General features: G+C 42.7%; 1 protein-coding gene across 1 annotated transcript in view; it reads right to left on the bottom strand.

Annotated features, from left to right (window-relative positions):
- Positions 1 to 19,406, bottom strand: part of ctnnbl1 (catenin, beta like 1) — a 62,280-nt gene that overhangs the window by 15,750 nt on the left and 27,124 nt on the right. The window contains exons 12-13 of the mRNA XM_080496180.1: positions 11,480 to 11,577; positions 9,381 to 9,461 (exon numbers count right to left, since the gene is read on the bottom strand). Coding sequence (XP_080352306.1) covers positions 9,381 to 9,461; positions 11,480 to 11,577 — 179 coding nt within the window. The remainder of the gene's footprint in view (positions 1 to 9,380; positions 9,462 to 11,479; positions 11,578 to 19,406) is intronic.

Genomic DNA, 19,406 nt, shown 5'->3' with positions numbered 1-19,406 from the left:
ATATCTTTTTGTGTGTCGGCTCGGACCCTCTGGCAAACACTGGACAGAGGCAGCGGAGAAAGAATAACGTGTTGAAAGGAAGGATTGGACAAGTCAATTACTGCAACCTCGGGGGAACCTGGGAGCCTGGCTACAGTACAGACAAAGTAATAAGCAGTGATTTTCAGTCTCGGTCCCTTTACTGTAACCCGGCCGCATTGTGTGTTTGTGTGACGGCGGGGTGTGTGATTGATGGAAGACCGCGAGTGTGCCGGAGAGCTGTTGTGCCCAGTGGAAAGGCTGTGTAGGTGTGCTTGTGCTGGTGTATGACAAATGAAGAAGAAACAGCTAGAGCTTGAAACAAGAGCCTTCATACGCTCTGTTCTTTCAGAGGTGTGTGTGTGTGTGTGTGTGTGTGTGTGTGTGTGTGTGTGTGTGTGTGTGTGTGTGTGTGTGTGTGTGTGTGTGTGTGTGTGTGTGTGTGTGTGTGTGTGTGTGTGTGTGTGTGTGTGTGTGTGTGTGTGTGTGTGTGTTATTTGTTATTTCTGTGTTTTCTATTCCACTGGGATGCTTAGATGCAGAATTAACGTGATTTCTTTGTCAGCACTTTGGTGGAAACCCACTGTGACTGCACAAGCGTGTGCGTGGTTGTGTGTAGGACATAAAGCTCTTTATTAGGCTTAAGCAAACACCAGAATGAGAAGTTAGATGGCCTCATTAGAAGACACGGATACAAAAGTTGATAATAAGGAACACTCGGAGGGAAACGCTGCAACTTTGTGAGAGCACGACACAACACACTGACTTCCAGTTATGATGGAGAGAGAGAGAGAGAGAGAGCGAGAGCGAGAGAGAGAGAGAAAGAGAGCGAGAGAGAGAGAAAACAGCCCCTGTGCTTTTGGGCACACATCAATTAGAGTTTACTCATAAAGTGGGGCAAAGCAAAACAACGGCGTTACCAGCAGGGAGGAGGTACTCGCTATCGGGAACACTGCATTCAGGCTGTGCTCGGCTTTGTCAAAAAAAAAAAAAAAAGATCAAATCTGTCGTGGATGGAGGAAAACACGATGTCCGAGCGGAGCGCAACGCGGCTTCTTGTTCCTGATCTACGACGCCCCCCCCCCCCCCTTTGACTGTCGCTATAGTTCGACAATCAAGATGTGGTATAAATAACAGAAGCTATCCTGCCTGGATGAGTCACTTGGTGAAGCTCCAAGCATCAGCAGGACGCTGCTCTTAATTGGAGGTGGTAAAGTTACCCACATATACTTTCGGCGAATGAGACCATTTTTTTTCCCTCCATGTTTTGAAATCACATTTTACACAAGATGAGAGGAAGACCAACGTAATAAATGTTTTATGAAGCGGGCAGTGGTGGAGTAGAGGTTAAGAGGAATAAAGGTCAGGGTCTGAGTCTCATTGAGGGTTTTGTCAAAAAGGGAATCTTGAGTTAAAAGAAAAAAACAAAAACTTGTACCATAATACATTTTCCATTGCAGCCACGCCAGATGGGATGAAGATATTAAGCTTCGCCCTGATGGTATATATGTTATGGAGCACGGTCCTCAACCAATTTGAATCTTAGAGCTCTAAAGAGAGCAAAGTTGTATGAATCAGCCGCCTTCAAAAAGTTTAGGAAAATCCCAGAGGGTCACTCACAAGAACCAACAAAGCCACTATGTTCCCGTGGGCAATGTTAGTGTGTAATCCTTGTGACACCATAAAATTTGGCGCCAACAGTGTTTTCATGACATATCGCACCCAATCGAGAGTTGTCATGGTCACAATTTTATAAATGCGATGGAATTCTTTCTGATTCTGGGGTCAGATTGTCCCCGTTTACATGGAGAACTGAGTCATCGGAATGTTGTGGCGGTTTATACACACCGAGATTCATTTCAGTGGGCCATTCCCATAATGCATCAAACAACCATTGAGAGCAAGCCAGCCAGCGCCTCTTTTCATTTTTTTTTGGAAGTGCAACATGTGCCGTTTGCACGACGAGCCGGTTTTTACCACAAACAAACCAATGAATAAAACTGTGATTTTAAAGAAGGAGCGATGGGGAGGGGGGGGAGGATGACGGACGCAGAGACGTGACGACGGGGAGATAAACAAGCTGCCAGACTCGGCGCATGCGTGAATCGGGGGGGAAAAAACACATCAGGAAACCCAGAGAGCATAGCGAGGAGGGCATTTAAGAACAACTAAATATATCATATCCAGGTGCAAAACCAATTTCAACTTAACACCAACTTTCTCTGGGAAAAAAAAAAACCATGCTGTCAGCAAAGCTAAAGTCGCTCGTTTCTGCTACAGCGCCATCGAGCACGCACGCACCTGGGCTGTTTGGCTGCTGCAAAAGTGCATTCAGGCATTTTACGGTATTGAGGTCGGCCTCGGCCATGTTTCGCTGAGCTCCATCAATCTCAAAGAGCCGTTACCGGTGATCTGAGAGCAATAGGAAGGAAAGGAGTATGGGAGGCAGACGCTGTAGGTACAACGGAACCGGAGAGGAAGACTGACTGTGTGACGGGAGATGGAGAGCAGGTAAAGAGACGAGTCCAAAAAGAATTTCTTAATGAGCACAAGCAATAGAGGGAATGAAGACAGTGATCGATATGGAGGATGAGCAAAAGGCAAGACAAAAAGTGAAAAGTGACAAATAGAGCAGATTTAACGGAGAGAAGAAGTGAATCGGGAGGCGAGAGAGAGACGGGAGGGAAGAGAGATACCAAGGTGGGAGGGAAATAAGCAGCTTATTAAAACGGACTGGGCTGGAGATGCAGAGAAAAAGCAGCAGCAGCTTTTTCTTCCGCTATCCTCCTGAGAAATCTGTGGATAATATGTTGCGGAGGAAAAAACATTTTGCTTACCACCCTTTAAAAACAGGCTTAACTAGGGGAAAACCAAAAGGCACGGCGGAGAGAGATAAAACACTGCTGCTGACGGCAGCCGAATCAGCCCAGGCGCCGGACAGAACTGGGTTGGCGTCTTTATCACCTTATTTAAGGGAACGCGGCGTTTCGCGGAAGCTTTGATTCACAGGGACTTAAAATATCAGCAGTGTTTTTTCGGCAGGAGGGGAAAAAAAGAAAAAGAAAAAAATGGGAAAAACAAGAGTGAAAACACAGACTCAAACATTCAAGATGAAGAAAGTAATCAGTAATATGCAACAGTCACGTTATTTCACACTAAAGAGATTAAATAAATCAGTACACAACAAAAAAAAAAAACAACAACAAAATACAGAAAACATTATGGGAACATAACAGCCCCTTAAAACCTTTTGAATTAGCAAACGCGTCTTTATCTTCAGCTCAGTTTTGAAGGTGATGATAGAACGATTCTTAAGGGACCAATTCTACTTGTTTGTGCCTGGTGAGTGGGTTGAAATGAGCAAATATAAACATAGAAATGTTTCATTAAACACCATTTCCTCCCACTCTGATTGTTTCGCTATGTTTTCTGGCATTAGGTATAATTGTTTTGCAGCAAAAAAAAAAAAAAAAAAAACCCAAAACATTAAGTGAGATTACGCCGTGCCCTAACAGAAGCTGCAATATGTTTTTTTTTATTACCTCTGATTCATGTTTACCACCCCCAGGTTAGCGTGCAAACTCTAGATAATTAGCATTAAACACAAACTACATTTAAGCCAAACCTATTTACTAAATTCAAATTTGGTGTTACGAGTGATGTCGCTGTTGCCTTTCATGGTAAATGCTGGTGTTGTATAGAGCACCCAGTTTATTTATTATTACAGTCATACCTGGATTGTCCAGATAGTGTTAAGCTGACACACTTTCTCGTGTGTGGATAATAAAGAAATGTGACTTAAAACACAGTATGTTTTAAAGCAAAACTAAATTTTTCAATGAAACACATAAGGCATGTTCAACAACACTGTGTCATTCCTTTTAAACTTGTAACAGGATGAAAATAAGTTTGTGTGTAGCAATACAGTGTTGCTTAAATGTATAGTTTATATCAAGGGCCCCAAAACCACCGGGGTTGTGAACCAGCACCGGCCCAAGGATCATTTGTTTACAGATCCGCAGAAAGTGTTAACAATTTTTTTTATCATGTTTTATTTTGGAAAAAAAATGAGGGGTGGGTTCATATAAGTTCTTTGAACTTCTTCCTACTCCTTTGGAGCACAATTGTATTGTTAAAAAACAAAGTTTGCACTACTTTGCTGCTCAGATAAATAAATAAATTAAATGAAATGAACTCCATCACAGTCTTGTTTTTTTTCCCCCATGCCTTCGAGAAGGCCTTTTCATATACAGTCCTGCTGGAGAAAGGATGTCGCTTAAAACTGGTCCGTGGTGCAAAAAGAGGATTTAGACTACAGCTCCACGACACCTCCAGGCTCAAGTCTGGGACCACGCCTGGGGGCACCTGATCACAAATGGTTACCACGTGATGCAGCGCGCAGTTCGCGAGAATCGAAGCCGGATAACCGAGGTCAGACTGTACTGCCATAAAACTCAATTCTCCATTTATATTTAACGTAGTGAGATACTTGAAAACCGAGGCCCTGTTTAATGAGGGACGACGTTTTCAAGTGAAACTAGGAAAAAAATAACCCCGATACGATTTCACTCAAAACGTTATATTTTTGCTTAACCATATCAACAATAGAAAGGAATACCACCAACTTGACACCAGTCTTTTTTATTGCTCGAGTACTTCCTGTTGCCTCCAGGTAATGATTAAATGAGTTTCCACTATTATCGGCAATTGAAGCACCAAACAGCTGCAAGATCCTGGAGAAATATTACTCACTAAAATCTGTTTACAGGTATTAAAAATGCATAAAGGAGTTTAGCATAAACCTTTCCTAGCTTCAGATGTGAGAGTGGAGTCGACAGAAATGAGCTGACTGCACCTCAGACGCCCTCATTTCATCCCCTCTGCAGGCAAAAAGGCTCCAGGCAACACTAGCCACTCTAATCTACTCCCATATAGATACCAAGCTCATATTCATGTCAGGTTTCTTTGAACTGGCAGTCTGTGGCTTCTGCATAGGGATCCTTTGCAGCGCAGCATATACTTAATAACATATTGTGAGTTTTTATTGCACATACTGAAGTTCCGAGGCCACAAATTGGTATTTTATCACTTTCGTTTCTTTCTTTTCTTTTGGCCTCGCGTGTGAGGGCTCGCAGCACGACTCTTGACTGACGAGGGCTAAACCATGTGGCTTCAAAGATAGCTGCACACACAGACAAGGTTTCTTATCATCAGATTATCACAAAGTCACACTTTCGACATTCCCAGAGGAAGAGGCGAGAGAGCGACAGAGGGACGCCGATGGAGAGGAGGGGAGAGAGAGAGAGAGAGAAAGAGAAAATGTCAAACTGTCTGGCCTTTTCTTGGTGATCCCACCCCGATGTCGGTCTGAGAAATTAATCTTCTGTCATCTCTCGATAGGAATCCCACACTTATCTGTCGCCACCCCTCATCGTTCCCTCTTTCGCTCAAGTTCCGTCACCTATCCTTTTTTTCGATTTCTTTTCCTCTTGCATTTCCCACCGTTCTGAAGCGCCCGCTCCTACAATTTGTGTCTGATATTTATAGCACGTCTCTGGGTCGTCCCCCCCCCCCGTCTCCCCCTCATCTTCTCACCTTTTCTGAGGACAGGATGATCTTTCTCTCCCTGTTCAAGCTATTATCCCCTGCCTGGTCACTTATCTTCCATCTGGATCCCGCCATCATTCTGTCTAGCCCACAGCTCAACACACCGACGCACGCACACACACACACACACACAATGGGGTCCCTCACACTCGGCTATCAAAACTTTTCATTTCTCTGTAAACTGTCACACTCTTATCAGTGGGACTGTGATGGTATTCTCGGTCTCCTCTCTCCCAGGATGCAACAGCGCACGCGACTGCATGTCTTATCTCGCAAAAAAGTGGTGGTGATTGCGCGACCCTCCCCTTTATAACTGGGACTGCTGGTGATATCTGATCCTGCATAAAGCAGTTTAAATGCTTTCTATCAAGCCGGGGACGACAAAAACCGTGAAGGAGTGACAATAATGCATCCGGAGCCCATGTTTCGTGTCTGAGGACGACCCTAATGGAGAGTCATATCTCCTGCTTTACTTCTCTCTCCATCGGGTTGGTTTGAAGTCTAAAGCACTGATTTTTAAAGTATTGGGCAGACTTTCTGTGAACGGTGCTGCAGGAGGAAAACAATGGGGTAGATACATTTTACAAGCACCATTTTATTACTTTTTTTTTAATTTTTGAAAAGAAAGCAGGATCATAAATATTAATAAGTACAAGGTTTTGGTTTTTTGTTTTTTTTTTACCTCAGTGTAGAAATTGACAAAGTTCAGTTACAAAAGTTGCAGACTATATCCGATATGGTTCAAGCTGTTTGTAGAATCTGGTCTAATGCAAAATGACTCTCAAGGTCGACCACCTGCTCAAAGAATGGGTTTTACTACTGCTTTAATACTGTTTCAATCATTCTTTTCAGAATGAACTGGGATTCCTTCCAATCTACCAATCCAGCTCTTCTCTATCCATCTTTGTCCAACTAAAGGTTTCATGACACTGGAGGAGAGCCCAGCTGGGTTTGGGTGGAGGCTGGCTGCCAGTACACCACAATGACGCGCAGACATTTTAGATTTCAAGTTTTGTTTCTGCATCAAAAACATAAAAGAACCAAGTGAATAAGTGGTTTGACAGCAAATAGCCGAGTGAGAGGACTATGTGAGGTGATGGCTTCAATCAGACCCAGTTCCACAACACATGTGTAACACACTCAACGTTCCCCAATTTAACGAAAACATTACTAGAAATAAACACATAGAGCTGTATGTAAGCGTTGTATTTGTCATTTTACTGGTCCGGACCATTCTACGTCAAAATGGCCCTCATTTGGGTCACGCCCCGAAATAAGTGTGAAACTCCTGAATGTCCAAGTTCCAATACAAGCTGGAGGATCTTTATCGCAACTTTCCAAACGACTTGGAACTCCAGCACACCTCAAACACATTCACTTCAACGTGTGGGTTTTCTGAGCTCAAGGAGCAAAACGTGCTTCATTTACGCAGGTAACCTTGCTACGTGCAGTTGAAACACTGTTAAGCGCCACTGCCTTCATGCTCCCATGACTCCCACGATGTTGTGTCTGTCAACGTTGTTGATTTCAGGTAGAAACTTTGAGTCCAAACATTGATGAAATCATTTGATGTCCAGGTGAGGTCATGTGGTAGATTTGTCTTTCGATGAAGGGGTTGTTTTTTCTGTTGTCGTCTAATTTACCTTCTCTTCTTTGTTTCAATACCTGGTCAAACATTAGCTACACTGCCTCCACAGGCCATCAATGGTTTTACTCGAGTCTCTATTTGTCTGTAAGATCCCTGGATACGTTCCGAATTACCAAATGCAGAAGACTGATGAAGGGTCCTGTCCAAATCCCTCGGAGTACTTATCATCAAGCATATTTGAGCTTAACATGAGATGGGGAACAGGACAGAACATATATCAACTAACTAAATGACAGCCAACAAGCCAGTCCAGGAGAAATAACAGTCGTGGAGGACTAAGAGAAAACCTGTACTGGCAAATATGATGGTTGAACACAACAACACCTGCACCCCTCACCAGTTATCACAACCAAACCATATACTGTGATAAAACAGTGCGATTTTCACTCCATCAACCACTAACACCTCTGACAGTTCATTTATTATGTTTTTACAGCTTTGGCAGCCACATTCAACCACACACACCAAAGATGAGTGAGCTGCTATGCATGGCCTCAAATAGCCTCAAACGTTTGCTTCAGTGTCTTGCCTGAGGACAACTGAGCAGACGGACAGGTGAAAATGCAGATCAAACCAGCACTCTTACATTTACAGACAACTGGCACTACCACCCCCGTGCCAGGTGGACGTTTACAGAATCAAAATGTACATCGAAAAATGATCAAATATGGTATATCTGCAGCTTGAACGTGATACTATAATGCAGCTGAAGAAGAGTAGTAATAACTATGTTGGGGGGAAAACCAGTGGGAGACTGTTCACGTGCAAAACTAGCCAAAACGATGTGATACAAAGAGATGAACTGCATAAACAAGAGTCAAAAAAAGGTTGTTTTCTTGGCTAGAATCTCTTAGTCTCTCTCTTTCTTTCCCTCTGCGCCTCTGCTGTGGTTTGAACCTGGCTGGTCCTCTGTGTGCCGGTGATAAAAGCAGCGTCGGACATTTAACACATGCAAATGCTACATTTCAGACACAACCTCCTCTGCTGCTCGGGGTCAGTCTGGCCTCATAAATTAGCTGCAGCGGGCCATAAATTTCCTCCTCTTCGCCTCCTGTTTTGCTCATCTAAATAGGAACACCTCAAAGTACACAGAGTTTTTGTTGCCCCTACGGAACAATGTACACAAAACTTTCGGAAGTAAACTTCTGGTAAAGTCGTATATGTACTTGATGCTCATTCTGACACAAAATCCAGGAACTGGACAAATGAATGAAAACAGGGCTGACATTTTCAAAGGCCAAACAATTCATAGCCATAATCGTCAAAACAATCACTCCAGTTAATAATGATGAAACTTGAAGGTCAGATACCGAAAAAACCGGGATCATTTCTGTGTTATTTGTATGTGTTGTGGAACTTAATCAGAGTTAAATACCCCAAAATCTACATTGCCCTTTAAAAGTTGCCTGTAATTTGACACCAGCGTCATGGTCCAGCTGCCTCCATCTAATTTCATTTCATAGTATCAAGTACCCTTAATCAAAGGTTTCTCTTCTCAGGAAAATCGGACACGGTTTATATCGACGTTTGACAAGGGAACGTTCAAGAACAAAGTTCAAAGTTATGCAGAAGACATCGAATAATATCTGAATAAATCAGGAGTATTTGCGGTACACAGTGTAGCAATTTAACCGTTATAGCTTTTTTTAGCTGGGGTTTGCTTTTTGTTGTTTCTTAGATGTTCGTTTGTTTGGTGACATGTTGCATATTTTAGGTGACAAATTACTGAAATATTCTTTATCCAAGAGTCAAATTTGTCACCTGTCACCAGACACGGGCAAAAAAGGAAAAAAAGTAAAAATATGTGTTTAAATGTCACATTGTAAAAGCTGCAGGGAGCCTCTAAAGAGGGGCTCATCAGCTGGACGCCGCCAGTAACATCCATCCTCACAGCAAAACACCAAACAAGCTGCTGAACATGACTCAATCTCATGATGTCTCAGTAAGAACACCGAAGACAAAGTAGAAAAACATCCAGGTTGGGTGGGAATGAAATGAGCGGTATTACATAAAGATGCAGCACAGAGATGAAGATGGAGGGGATGGACAGAGTGGGCAGAAAGAAGATCCGATAGAGAGAGAGAGAGAGAGAGAGAGGGGTGCTTACATGTTTCTCCCCTTCGATCCTCTTGTCGGCCTGTTGAACAGCCTCCAGGTACTTAAAATGCAACTCCATCAGTCGATCAACCTGAGGAGACAACCAACCCCGGGCGGACGGGGAGAAAGTGAATGAGGCGGTGTACAAGAAAACAACTTGAAAAGAAGAGAAACATGAAGGGAGAGGAGAGGGTACAAGGCCGAGGTAGATTAACACCACGGCAGATATGAAAAACACATACTGGAAGGAAAACATAACAGCTTGAATAATCTAATGAAAGGACAGTTTCGAGACTTCTGGCCTGAAACCGTTACACCCTGAATATATTTGCTTTGCATACCCCCTCCATACAAGTCAGTAATAGATTGGGATGCATACAATCGGGTGCTTGGTGTGGTTTCGTGTCGTGGTAAAATTGAAATCCCTGAAATGAATACGTAAGCACAGAGAGACGCTGATGGAAGCGAGTCCCTGGGATGGCTTTGTAACATGAAAGACATCCACGTTGGATTCCTGCGATAGGCGGCTTCAAAAGTGCCGTGTCTCATTCAAATGGCCCTGGGCGAAAGACTGAACACCAGACATTTCTGTCCATGTTGCTAGAACTGAACAGGTGAGTGGGGAAAATAAACTGGCGGTGAAGGTGTCAGGTGTGATGATGTGATTGTGTAACATACAGTGTTCTCGCCAGCACATTTCATCGTAGCGGGTCGTTGGGAAGTTCAAGCTGTGATTAGCTCTGCTTCACCGCTCAGTGCAGCGGCGGCTACCTTAGTGGATTTATCGGGGTCCTTTGCGCGTGCGTACGGTGTTAAAGACCGATTCACCTGCACCCTTTGCTCCCGCACAACCTCCGCTACGGCTTGGAAGCTTGTGACGAAATGCTAACCGTACCAAACTTTTCAGAGGTGATAAAGAAGATTGTGTGAAATACCGCAACTGCAGACTAAAAGCCTGTGTAACATGACTGTGTGAAGGTTTGGGTGTTTGATTTGTCCATTACAATAAACGGAGCAATGGCACCTCTACGCTAAAACACTGACAGTTGTTGCAAATTTGATCATCTTTGACTCTCAACCGTCGGCTTTGGCGGATATATATATATAAATTGGCCTAAAAGTGTCTCCACATTTACAAAATTCATGACAGGAATGCAAAAGCCACAACACAAATGCAGTACAATGGCAGAAAGTACAGTTAGATCCTATTTACTGCTAACTTTGGCTGTATTTGGCTGACTCATCGGCGCCGAGTACCTGAAAACAACACTTAAAAAAAAAAAAGAAAAGTGCCACATTTGCAAATCGCATTTCTATTCATCTGTGTAAACAGGGAAAACAAGCCTTTTCCAAACCTACTGCACATGTGCCATATGGCAAATAATTTCTGTGCCCATGTGTGAGAAGAAAACATTGACAGATACTGAGTGGGCTCATAGGATGAAGGAGGAAAGGGAAAAGCAGCTTGAATATTTACATCCTGCTGCTCTCTGTTGCTGTATTTGAAAAACAAACAGCAACGAATGCAAACTGCAGCATTTTCGGCCTCGCTTGCGTTTCCGGACGGCAAATGTTTTCAAAAGGCTGCTGTCTGAACGAGGAATTTTCCTGAAATGAAAATCGACAAATCATGTGGAAAACTGGATGTTTGTCAGCTGAATTCCGCCTCAATGCAACGTGGCTGGGTTGGATTGTTGCCGACTTTGAATGACAGATATGAATAACAATATAAAAAGCTGTTATTTGGTTTTTAGAACTGTGCTAAGACTTTTTTCTTTTGAAACATTGTCCCTTCTGTAACAGGTTTATCTGCATTTGCCAACCTTTAGTAAACAGAACTCCATATTTAAGCTCGATTAACATTATTAACAGTTTTTACCTCAAATAAAACTGCCTATAGCGATGAGAACACACCCCCTTCATCACCGCAATAAAAGTCTTCTTAAATGTCTATTTCATGACCACATAAACATGATTTTAATGTTCCTGAAGGAGCAATCAGCTTACAAACAAAAACGGGAAATGCGACAACACACACACACACACACAAAAAAGAAATTGAAGGAAGAAAAGAAGTCGAGAGGAGAGGTGAACGAGGCGCTAACTAACCTTCTCACAGTCGTTCTCTGTGAACTTGTTGAGGAGCCTGCTCCTCTGCTGGGACTTCAGGTTTCTCAGCATGGAGGCGATGATGGAACAGACGTGTTCTGCAGAAGAAGAAGGAGAAGAAAAGCTGAAACTCAGGCTCCATTTACACAACAGCTTAAGATAAAACTGAAAGCTTTTGTTGCGTTTTGAGGGTCCGTTTACACGATAACGTTGCTCGGAGCCACTGAAAAGGCAAATTATTCAAAACGCCTCCCAAAGTGGAACTTGGTGTACTCACCATAAAGGATTAAAGCGTATTGTTATCTGTACCATGTGTGTGGTTTCACTACAGAACCAAACAACAGCACCCACTAGTGGCCCTACATGAGGACTACGTTGCAATCAGCATTTCTACGGAGTAAACCAGACGTCGTTTTTAAAACGTTCCCGATCACACCTTTCTAAAGATGAAGATCATGTGATGACAGAAAGACAAGAGCCGACCCATCTTTTAACTCTGCACAATCTTTACGTAAGCCATGAACATCAGCTAACACCAACATCCTCACTCACTCACACATCCATAGAACCAACTAATTGATTAGCGTTTGATCGTTTGCAATTACAGAAAGCATGCGGCTGAGCGTGGATACTCTTACTGAGTGAGCACGGAACAAGGAGAGGAGAAAATGTTAATGGAATTTAGGAATCAATTTTCATTTTAGGGCACGCTGGAACGTGTGGAACAATTCTGAATTACATTTAGCGAACGGCGGGGAGTCTAAAACGCGTTTATTAACTAAATTACCAACACAGGTTTGAGAGCCCCGCCGAGTCCCCTTCTTAACCCAAGACTCCAGTCCTGTGTGATCGTGGTTTAAAGCACCGTTTGGTCTCTGGCTGCAGCAGGAACTGACCACCTCTGTGATATTTCACAATGACAGTGAACGAACACAACAGGGTATGGCAGCATGAAGTCTTTGGATTTACACAGTGGAGTGGGGAAAAAAAAAAAATGTAATTGGACTTTATCAACAAGAGGTCAATATTCTCTCTCAACAAGGCTTTGCAGTTGCTAAGCAACAAGAGCGCAAGAATCAATCGCATTTTTGCCGTTTAAAAAGGGGTCGTGTTTAATGTCAGCTCCCTCCGCGTGATCCCCCGTGACCCGCGGCGTCTTTAACCACGAGACGCCAAGACGGAGAAAGCCGTGGGCTGGAGCACCTGCGGGCGTCACATCGGCCACATTATGCAAACATCTCGCAACGTTATAAGTGGGAGGGGGAACCTCGGTGGAACACAGAGAACGGGCCGGAGACGAGCTGCTTTAAATAAGACTGAATGGGAGAGTCGCAAGCAGCTGAGCAGCACGGAACGTTCAGACATCAAAGTGCAGAAAGAAATGCACCCGAGTTCTGTCAAAATGGGAATTCCTCATTAAGAAACTGGGAAGTTTGCGAGAGATGAGATAAGAAAAATTTGACATCAGCCAACATGGCAGCATTTACATGTATGTTTGGGTAATATTTCCTGACGAGAAACTGAAGTAATCATACTTAATACCACTAAGGTTAAAAGAAAAACAAGGCTTTTTTGCCAAGCTCAATAGTTTGTCAGCTAAAAACAGCAATAAGTCCAAAATGTAAACAAATAAACCGCTTATGTAACCTCAAAATAATCTTGACATTTGTTTCTCTGGTTATGAATGTGAAGGTGGCTGTGTTTGTAATAGGTCTTGGGATTATCTATGAACTGATGTGCAAACTTTTCTGCTCGCTTCCGAGTGGAATTTCCCAAAATGTCAGTTTTCTAAATTCACATAAATTCACCATTAGAGCTCCGTTGTGCCAAGAGGGCAAACGCATAAAAGATTAGAACACCAGTTTTACTGGGTGGAATTTATAGGTAAATGACTCATCTCAAGTCTTTTATAGTGACAAACCATGTCTGGGCCCAGTAGAGAAACCTGGGGGACACTGAAAGTATGATTTGTAGTCCTTTAACTTTTCTGTGCTCTTTGGCCCCGTTTACACGTTTCAAGTGTAAACGTACTATTTTTGTGTTTCTGTTTCAGAAACATGTCACATTTACATTACATTTTGAAAATAATGTCTTTACACAAGAACATAAACCCTGAAAATGATGTAGGGAGCATGCCAGGTCAGGGTTAGTTGGTTCTGTTGGTTGTTTTTGTAAATAAACCACAATCATGAGCACCGACAACAACACGCTCTACACATTAACAAAGTACACACACATTTGCATGGACTGATGACGAAGGCTGTTGCTATCATGATGGACATTTTCACTTGAGAACGTCGTGTAAAAGGGCCGGAAGTTATTGAAAACCACCGAGAGTTGGAGTCAATCTTCTGGGAGTGAAATGCCCTTGAATGCCCTTCAAATGGGACTCTTTGTCGTCCAAAATGTAAAAAAAAAAAAAAAAACATGTCACCAGTATTTATGGATGTAATAGAAAAAAGTTAATAATTCATTGGTTTGTCGCCATCTATTACATTTATTAGACCTGGCAGTTATTATTAAAGCCAAACCAGGGTTTGTTTTATTAAAATGTGCGTGCGCTACAGATACCAGGACCTTTGGGGATGTTTACTAAAGATTTACGGCCCGTTTTTAGGTGCGGAACGGCCTAATTGTGATTGCTGTTTTACTAAAAGACCACAAGTGGACCAACTGAACCGAGGCTAAAATAACAGAATCAGTCATTTAGATTAAAGTGTCCGGCGTGTTTACTGAGGCAAAATTAAAGTTTAATTAAGACATTTACCTCAAGGTTTCATAAAATGCCACAGTGAAACATTTCAGCTCAAACCTTCCAGTCTTTCTGAGGACATGCCCGTAGAGCAAGTTCAAATGAAACTGCAGTTTTAACGGCATGCTAAGTGTTGCACTTTTGTTTTGTTTTTTCCGTCTTTGTAACATGTCAGGATTGTTCACTCAACAAATCTCTTGTTTTAATGTAGACAACCTTATTTCCTGCACACAATGACAAGGAGACGCACTGCCATTTCCAAAAGAACACTACTTTATCAACTTGATCCAGCCTGTAATTGATGTCGCCACCTCCACGCCCTGCCACGGAGGCTATTGATCGCCGGCTGTGGAAGGCTCCCTCCGAAGAGTTGAAAACTACACAGAGAGCCGCTCCTCGGAGATTTGTGAAGGGGTGGAAGCGGCCTTACATCGTAGGCACCAGATCGAGGGCAAGGCCGAGTAAAACAGCTTCCTCGCCTGTCTGTGGAAATCAATACTTGATTTACATGTACTGCTCCATGTTTCACTATTGAGGATAAGAATAAGGAATAGATGAGAATAAAGGAGAAAGTCTAACGCACCTCATCTCCCCCCCGCACATACGGCAAGAAAATTCAGAAAAGACGTAAATAAAAATGTACTCTTTTGTTGCGTAGTACAATTACAAGTGCCGCACAACCAACTGATCCACTTTTGTCTTGGGGTGTTTTGTGGGGGAAGATTATTGAACTGCATACAACTTAATAGTAAATCCTTTAATATCAAAATAAAAGTTTATAAGTAAGGTTAAAAATAAAAATGAAATAAAATAGGTAACCTGATTCAAAACAAAAACTAAGACGACAACCCAAAACATACAGACGGGAAACTTGTGCGAGTCAATGCTATCCAAGAGTATAATAAAGACACAGGTGGAAGCAGGGGGTCAAACACAGAGGTCAGAGGTCACATCCAGCCCCCATTTCATGTTGAGTCGGCCGGATAGGTAAAATACTGCCATCGTAACCTATTAATACAAACATGCTAGTTTTTCTTTATTGTGGTGCGGCGTACGTGATGAAAATGTCTACAAGTTTGAAAAAAAACCAAACAATTACTATTGAAAATGACTACAACCTCAACATAAATTCAACTTTAATGCAAAGTTGTGGTGCAAAATACATTGGAATGTGCAATGCCTCATGTCTGACATCCATGGGTTAATGAAGAGGCACAACTGATCGTGACTGAGCCCTCCCTCCGTTGTGCTTTATCTCATTTTAGGTCACGGTGGGCTGAAGCCAATCCCAGCGGACTGTGGGAGAAGGCAGGATACACCCTGAACAGGTATTACTGAAGGTGCATTACATTGAATACATACAATCGCAATTATTAGGATTACTACTGTGTTTACTAACAGAAACTGTTATTTTTAAAGCACAATTCCTCCTGTAAGTCAAGACAATCACCTGAACACTATGTGCTCCTCGGATGGACAGATGAGTTTCTGAACAACCCCAAAATCAATTTACAACATTCCGTCCATCTCACCTCGATGGTGAAGGTTTGGTAAAACATTCCCACTGTTTTCTCCAGTCGTATGCGGCAATGACAATGTCAATTTAATCAGTGGAAAACATAAGGCTGTGGCAGAAAACCCATTTAGTGTGAACTCCTCTGCCAGCCAACAGGAAGTGATGCACCAAACCCTTCCATCACATCAAATTGATCCACAGCAGTGAATGGTCTCTTCCACAGCTCTTCATTCACATTCACGGTACTTATCTCAATGCGAGCATTCGCTTATCCTGCATTAATCATTCAGCAATTGCCTCATTGTGCAGGAAATCCATACCTCTGCATTAACATGCAAATAACCCCAAGGGGGCTGGAGTCATGTATTGACTGACAGCTGAAGGTAGGACGAAGTACACACACATCCTGCAGATGATTGACAGATGGGGACTGGACTAAGTGTGCCCTGGAGAAAACAATCAGTCTATGAGCCCCACAGGCAGGCCTGGCCGGGGTTTGAAGAGTCTGCATCCACTGTCTGAAGAAGCAGGACTGAACTGTGGCGCATAAACCTTGAGGGTTCGTAAAGATGTGAAAGCCAGGACAAATAAGCTGTGAGTACCGGCTTTTGTAATTGCGTGCTAAAGTTAGCTGTGATGAATTCCGTGAAACAAAGAAATCTCATTTTTAGATTTAAATGCTCTGCTTCCAGCCTCGAAAATTACTGTCTGGGAATTAGCCCATCATAATAATACACTGAATACGTTTGAGTTTTGGACTGATAGCCACATTTAGTGAAGCTGTTTTTTTTTAAAACATTTTCTCTCAGATTTAAAAACTATGAATCTGTGACTCTAAAGACTTAACAATTGGGTTTAGCAGGGGAATGAAAATCAATTGCAACCCCAAAAAGAGATCTTAGTTTTCCACCCATGCAACTTAGGTATCCATCATGAGACACCAGAAATCTTGCAAATAAAATTACTTTCTATTTTTCGAATGAATAAAAAAAAAAAAAAGGATGGTGCTCTTAAATCCTCCTGATAATGTTGTTTAAAAACATCAGCAAACACACCGAGGATGCTAGAAAATTAAACTGAACTGTAACAGTAATGGAACATTTTCCTGTTTAGTTGCATTGATTTTCACACACCATCATAAAAATTAATTTTGTAGCCACAGTAATAATGTTGTGGATAAATTTGCTGCTCGCACTGTACTCGCTAAATAGCCTTATGTTCATTCAGCATAGGTGATCTGAAAAAACCCATTAGTGCCACAATCTGGTTCATTCCACCGCGTTCTGAAATCACATTTAAGTTCACAAACACGTCATAGACAGAGCTTTGCTTTACCTAAAAGAACTGTAGTTTCTGGTGTGTTTTTGAACTTCAGGATACAAGAAAGAAGTAAATCAATATAATTATAAAAAACATAAATATGTATACACCAGCATAGCTGACAGTGAATTCAAAGTAATCTTGGGTGCAGATTCCTGCAAATCCCTACGCAACCAGGGTTTCAATCCCTCTTCACAATATCTGTCTGTCCGTCCGATCCTTTCCTTCCCCTCTACCCCGTAACCCCAGCTGGAACAGCAGAAAGTCTCCACCCTGTATTGTTTCTAAAATGTGACACTACACAGTTTACCTTAACCTATGTATGGTCCACATTAACACATATTATTCCACTCATGCCATGCCTGAAACATATCTTGCACAATATTTCACATCTTTGCCCAACAAAACCAATGCCGCATTATTCAAACTTTTCATAAAACAAAAATCTGTCACATATATTTGAGCCATTTTGTCCCAGTACAACAAGCCTCCTGCACATTGCATAAGGTTTTGAGTTATGATCATCCTCCCAGTGAGTGATGCATTCCTGCCAAGCGTGCATGTGCTCCTCCTGATCAGAATATCAAGTGTTTGGAAACCAAATCCTCATGTATACATCAAAATATACCGCCGCATTTTTTCATTAAAGTTTACTGAGAGAGTGCAAGAGAGAGAGAGAGAGAGAGAGAGAGAGAGAGAGGGAGAGAGAGAGCGATCAATCCCCACCAGAGGAAAGACCAAACGTGAAGAAGATGCTAATTAGATGCGTCTTTACACAAGGATCGAGCTGCAAATCTCTCCCTCTGAAATACACTAATAATAGGATTACACAGCACGACTCTGACAACACAGATTACAATCAAACTTGCATCGTGTAAAATGTTACTGATCGCAATCTGCTCCTAAGGCGCTCGGTTAGCGGGCGGGGGCGAGCTGATTAAAGAAGGGCTCCGTTTGATTCGCCGCTCTTGACTGCAAGTTTCGTCATTAAACTCGGATAACTAAGTTTCTCCGCTGCACTCACTTATCTGATGTCATATATTCGGCCATGCAGTCACGCTTTGAACATTTACATTTGTTAATATCAGAGGCGAGATAGCAGTGATAACGTAATAGGCTGATAAAATTCCCTGTTTAGTCTTTGTAATGAAGCCGACATCTTCTCCTCTTCCTTTCTCTCTCTCTCTTTTTTTTTTTTGGTGGGGAGTGGCTGTAATAGAGGCACTCTGTTTGCATTAAATAGGCTATTCCATCTTTTTTTCCCCTCGCAGCGCGTGCATCCAACGGAGCGGCGGAAGCAGGAAATATGAGTGTTTTAGTAGCGTGGGTCTCTCTCTGCCTGCATGCCTCACTCATTACCTATTGTAGTGCATTCATTAGAAAATAAGGGTCACGAGGAGGCCACTCGCAGCACTGGAAGGTGTTTGTGCGGCTTTCAAAACATATCAAAGTACAAAGGCCCGAGTTCCCCCCCTCTCCCTCTCTCTCTCTTTTACACTTTCCCCGGGTTTGGAGCTGGAGTCAGGGAGCCAGGACAATTGTGCCTGGTCATGTAAATTACTTGTTTACTTCTGTTCCCCTTCCTCGCACTCGCTCGCATCATTAGCCGCCTAAATATAACAACCGGCTGCCACCAATTTCCATCACACAATCTCAATTTCACTGGTAATGACAAGAGTCCACCAATGAGCTGACGCCCTAAAACAAGGTGAACGGCAACGTCATGGCAACAATACCCGCCATGGGCAAATGTATTCGCCGTTTTGGAATAAAAAAATGTTTTTCCCCTCAGTTAATTATGTTGTTCTGTGTGGTAATACGGCCTGGCAATCCCTCGCCATTTAGCCTGTTTCAGTTTGAGAAAGGATTTCACGGGGATCAATCTTTACACTGAGGTTTTACAGAATAAGTGGGGGACGAGAGAGAGGACCGAGGATAGAAGGACTGAGAGGTCTCCACCTCCTAATTACTTCTGTTTGAAGCGCATGATAGTTAATTAATCGACAGTGTCGCTGTGTTAGTCAGGAGAGCCACTTGATTTATGCCGTTTTCAATTAGCGGTCTCATAGAGAAGGAGGGCTCACTCAATACGTCTCGCAGCATGACAGGCATCTTATTACACCTGTGGCTTGTCAACCTTTCGGGGGGGGGGGGGGCACGTATGATCCTCGTCTCCACGCGAGCTTGTTATAGACAAACAACACAAACATGGCCTGAACCACACGGGCAGGTTTGATTTTACCTCGTTGTTGTGTCAGATGTTTAATTAGTAATCGTGTGTAACATCACAGGATTGTGAGGCGACGCCTAATAATGGCTTACCCTGATTCTCTTACAAT

The sequence above is a fragment of the Blennius ocellaris genome (genome assembly GCF_963422515.1).
Source record: "Blennius ocellaris genome assembly, chromosome: 5".
Taxonomy (NCBI): Eukaryota; Metazoa; Chordata; class Actinopteri; order Blenniiformes; family Blenniidae; genus Blennius; species Blennius ocellaris.
This window is presented reverse-complemented; position numbering and strand designations above follow the sequence as displayed.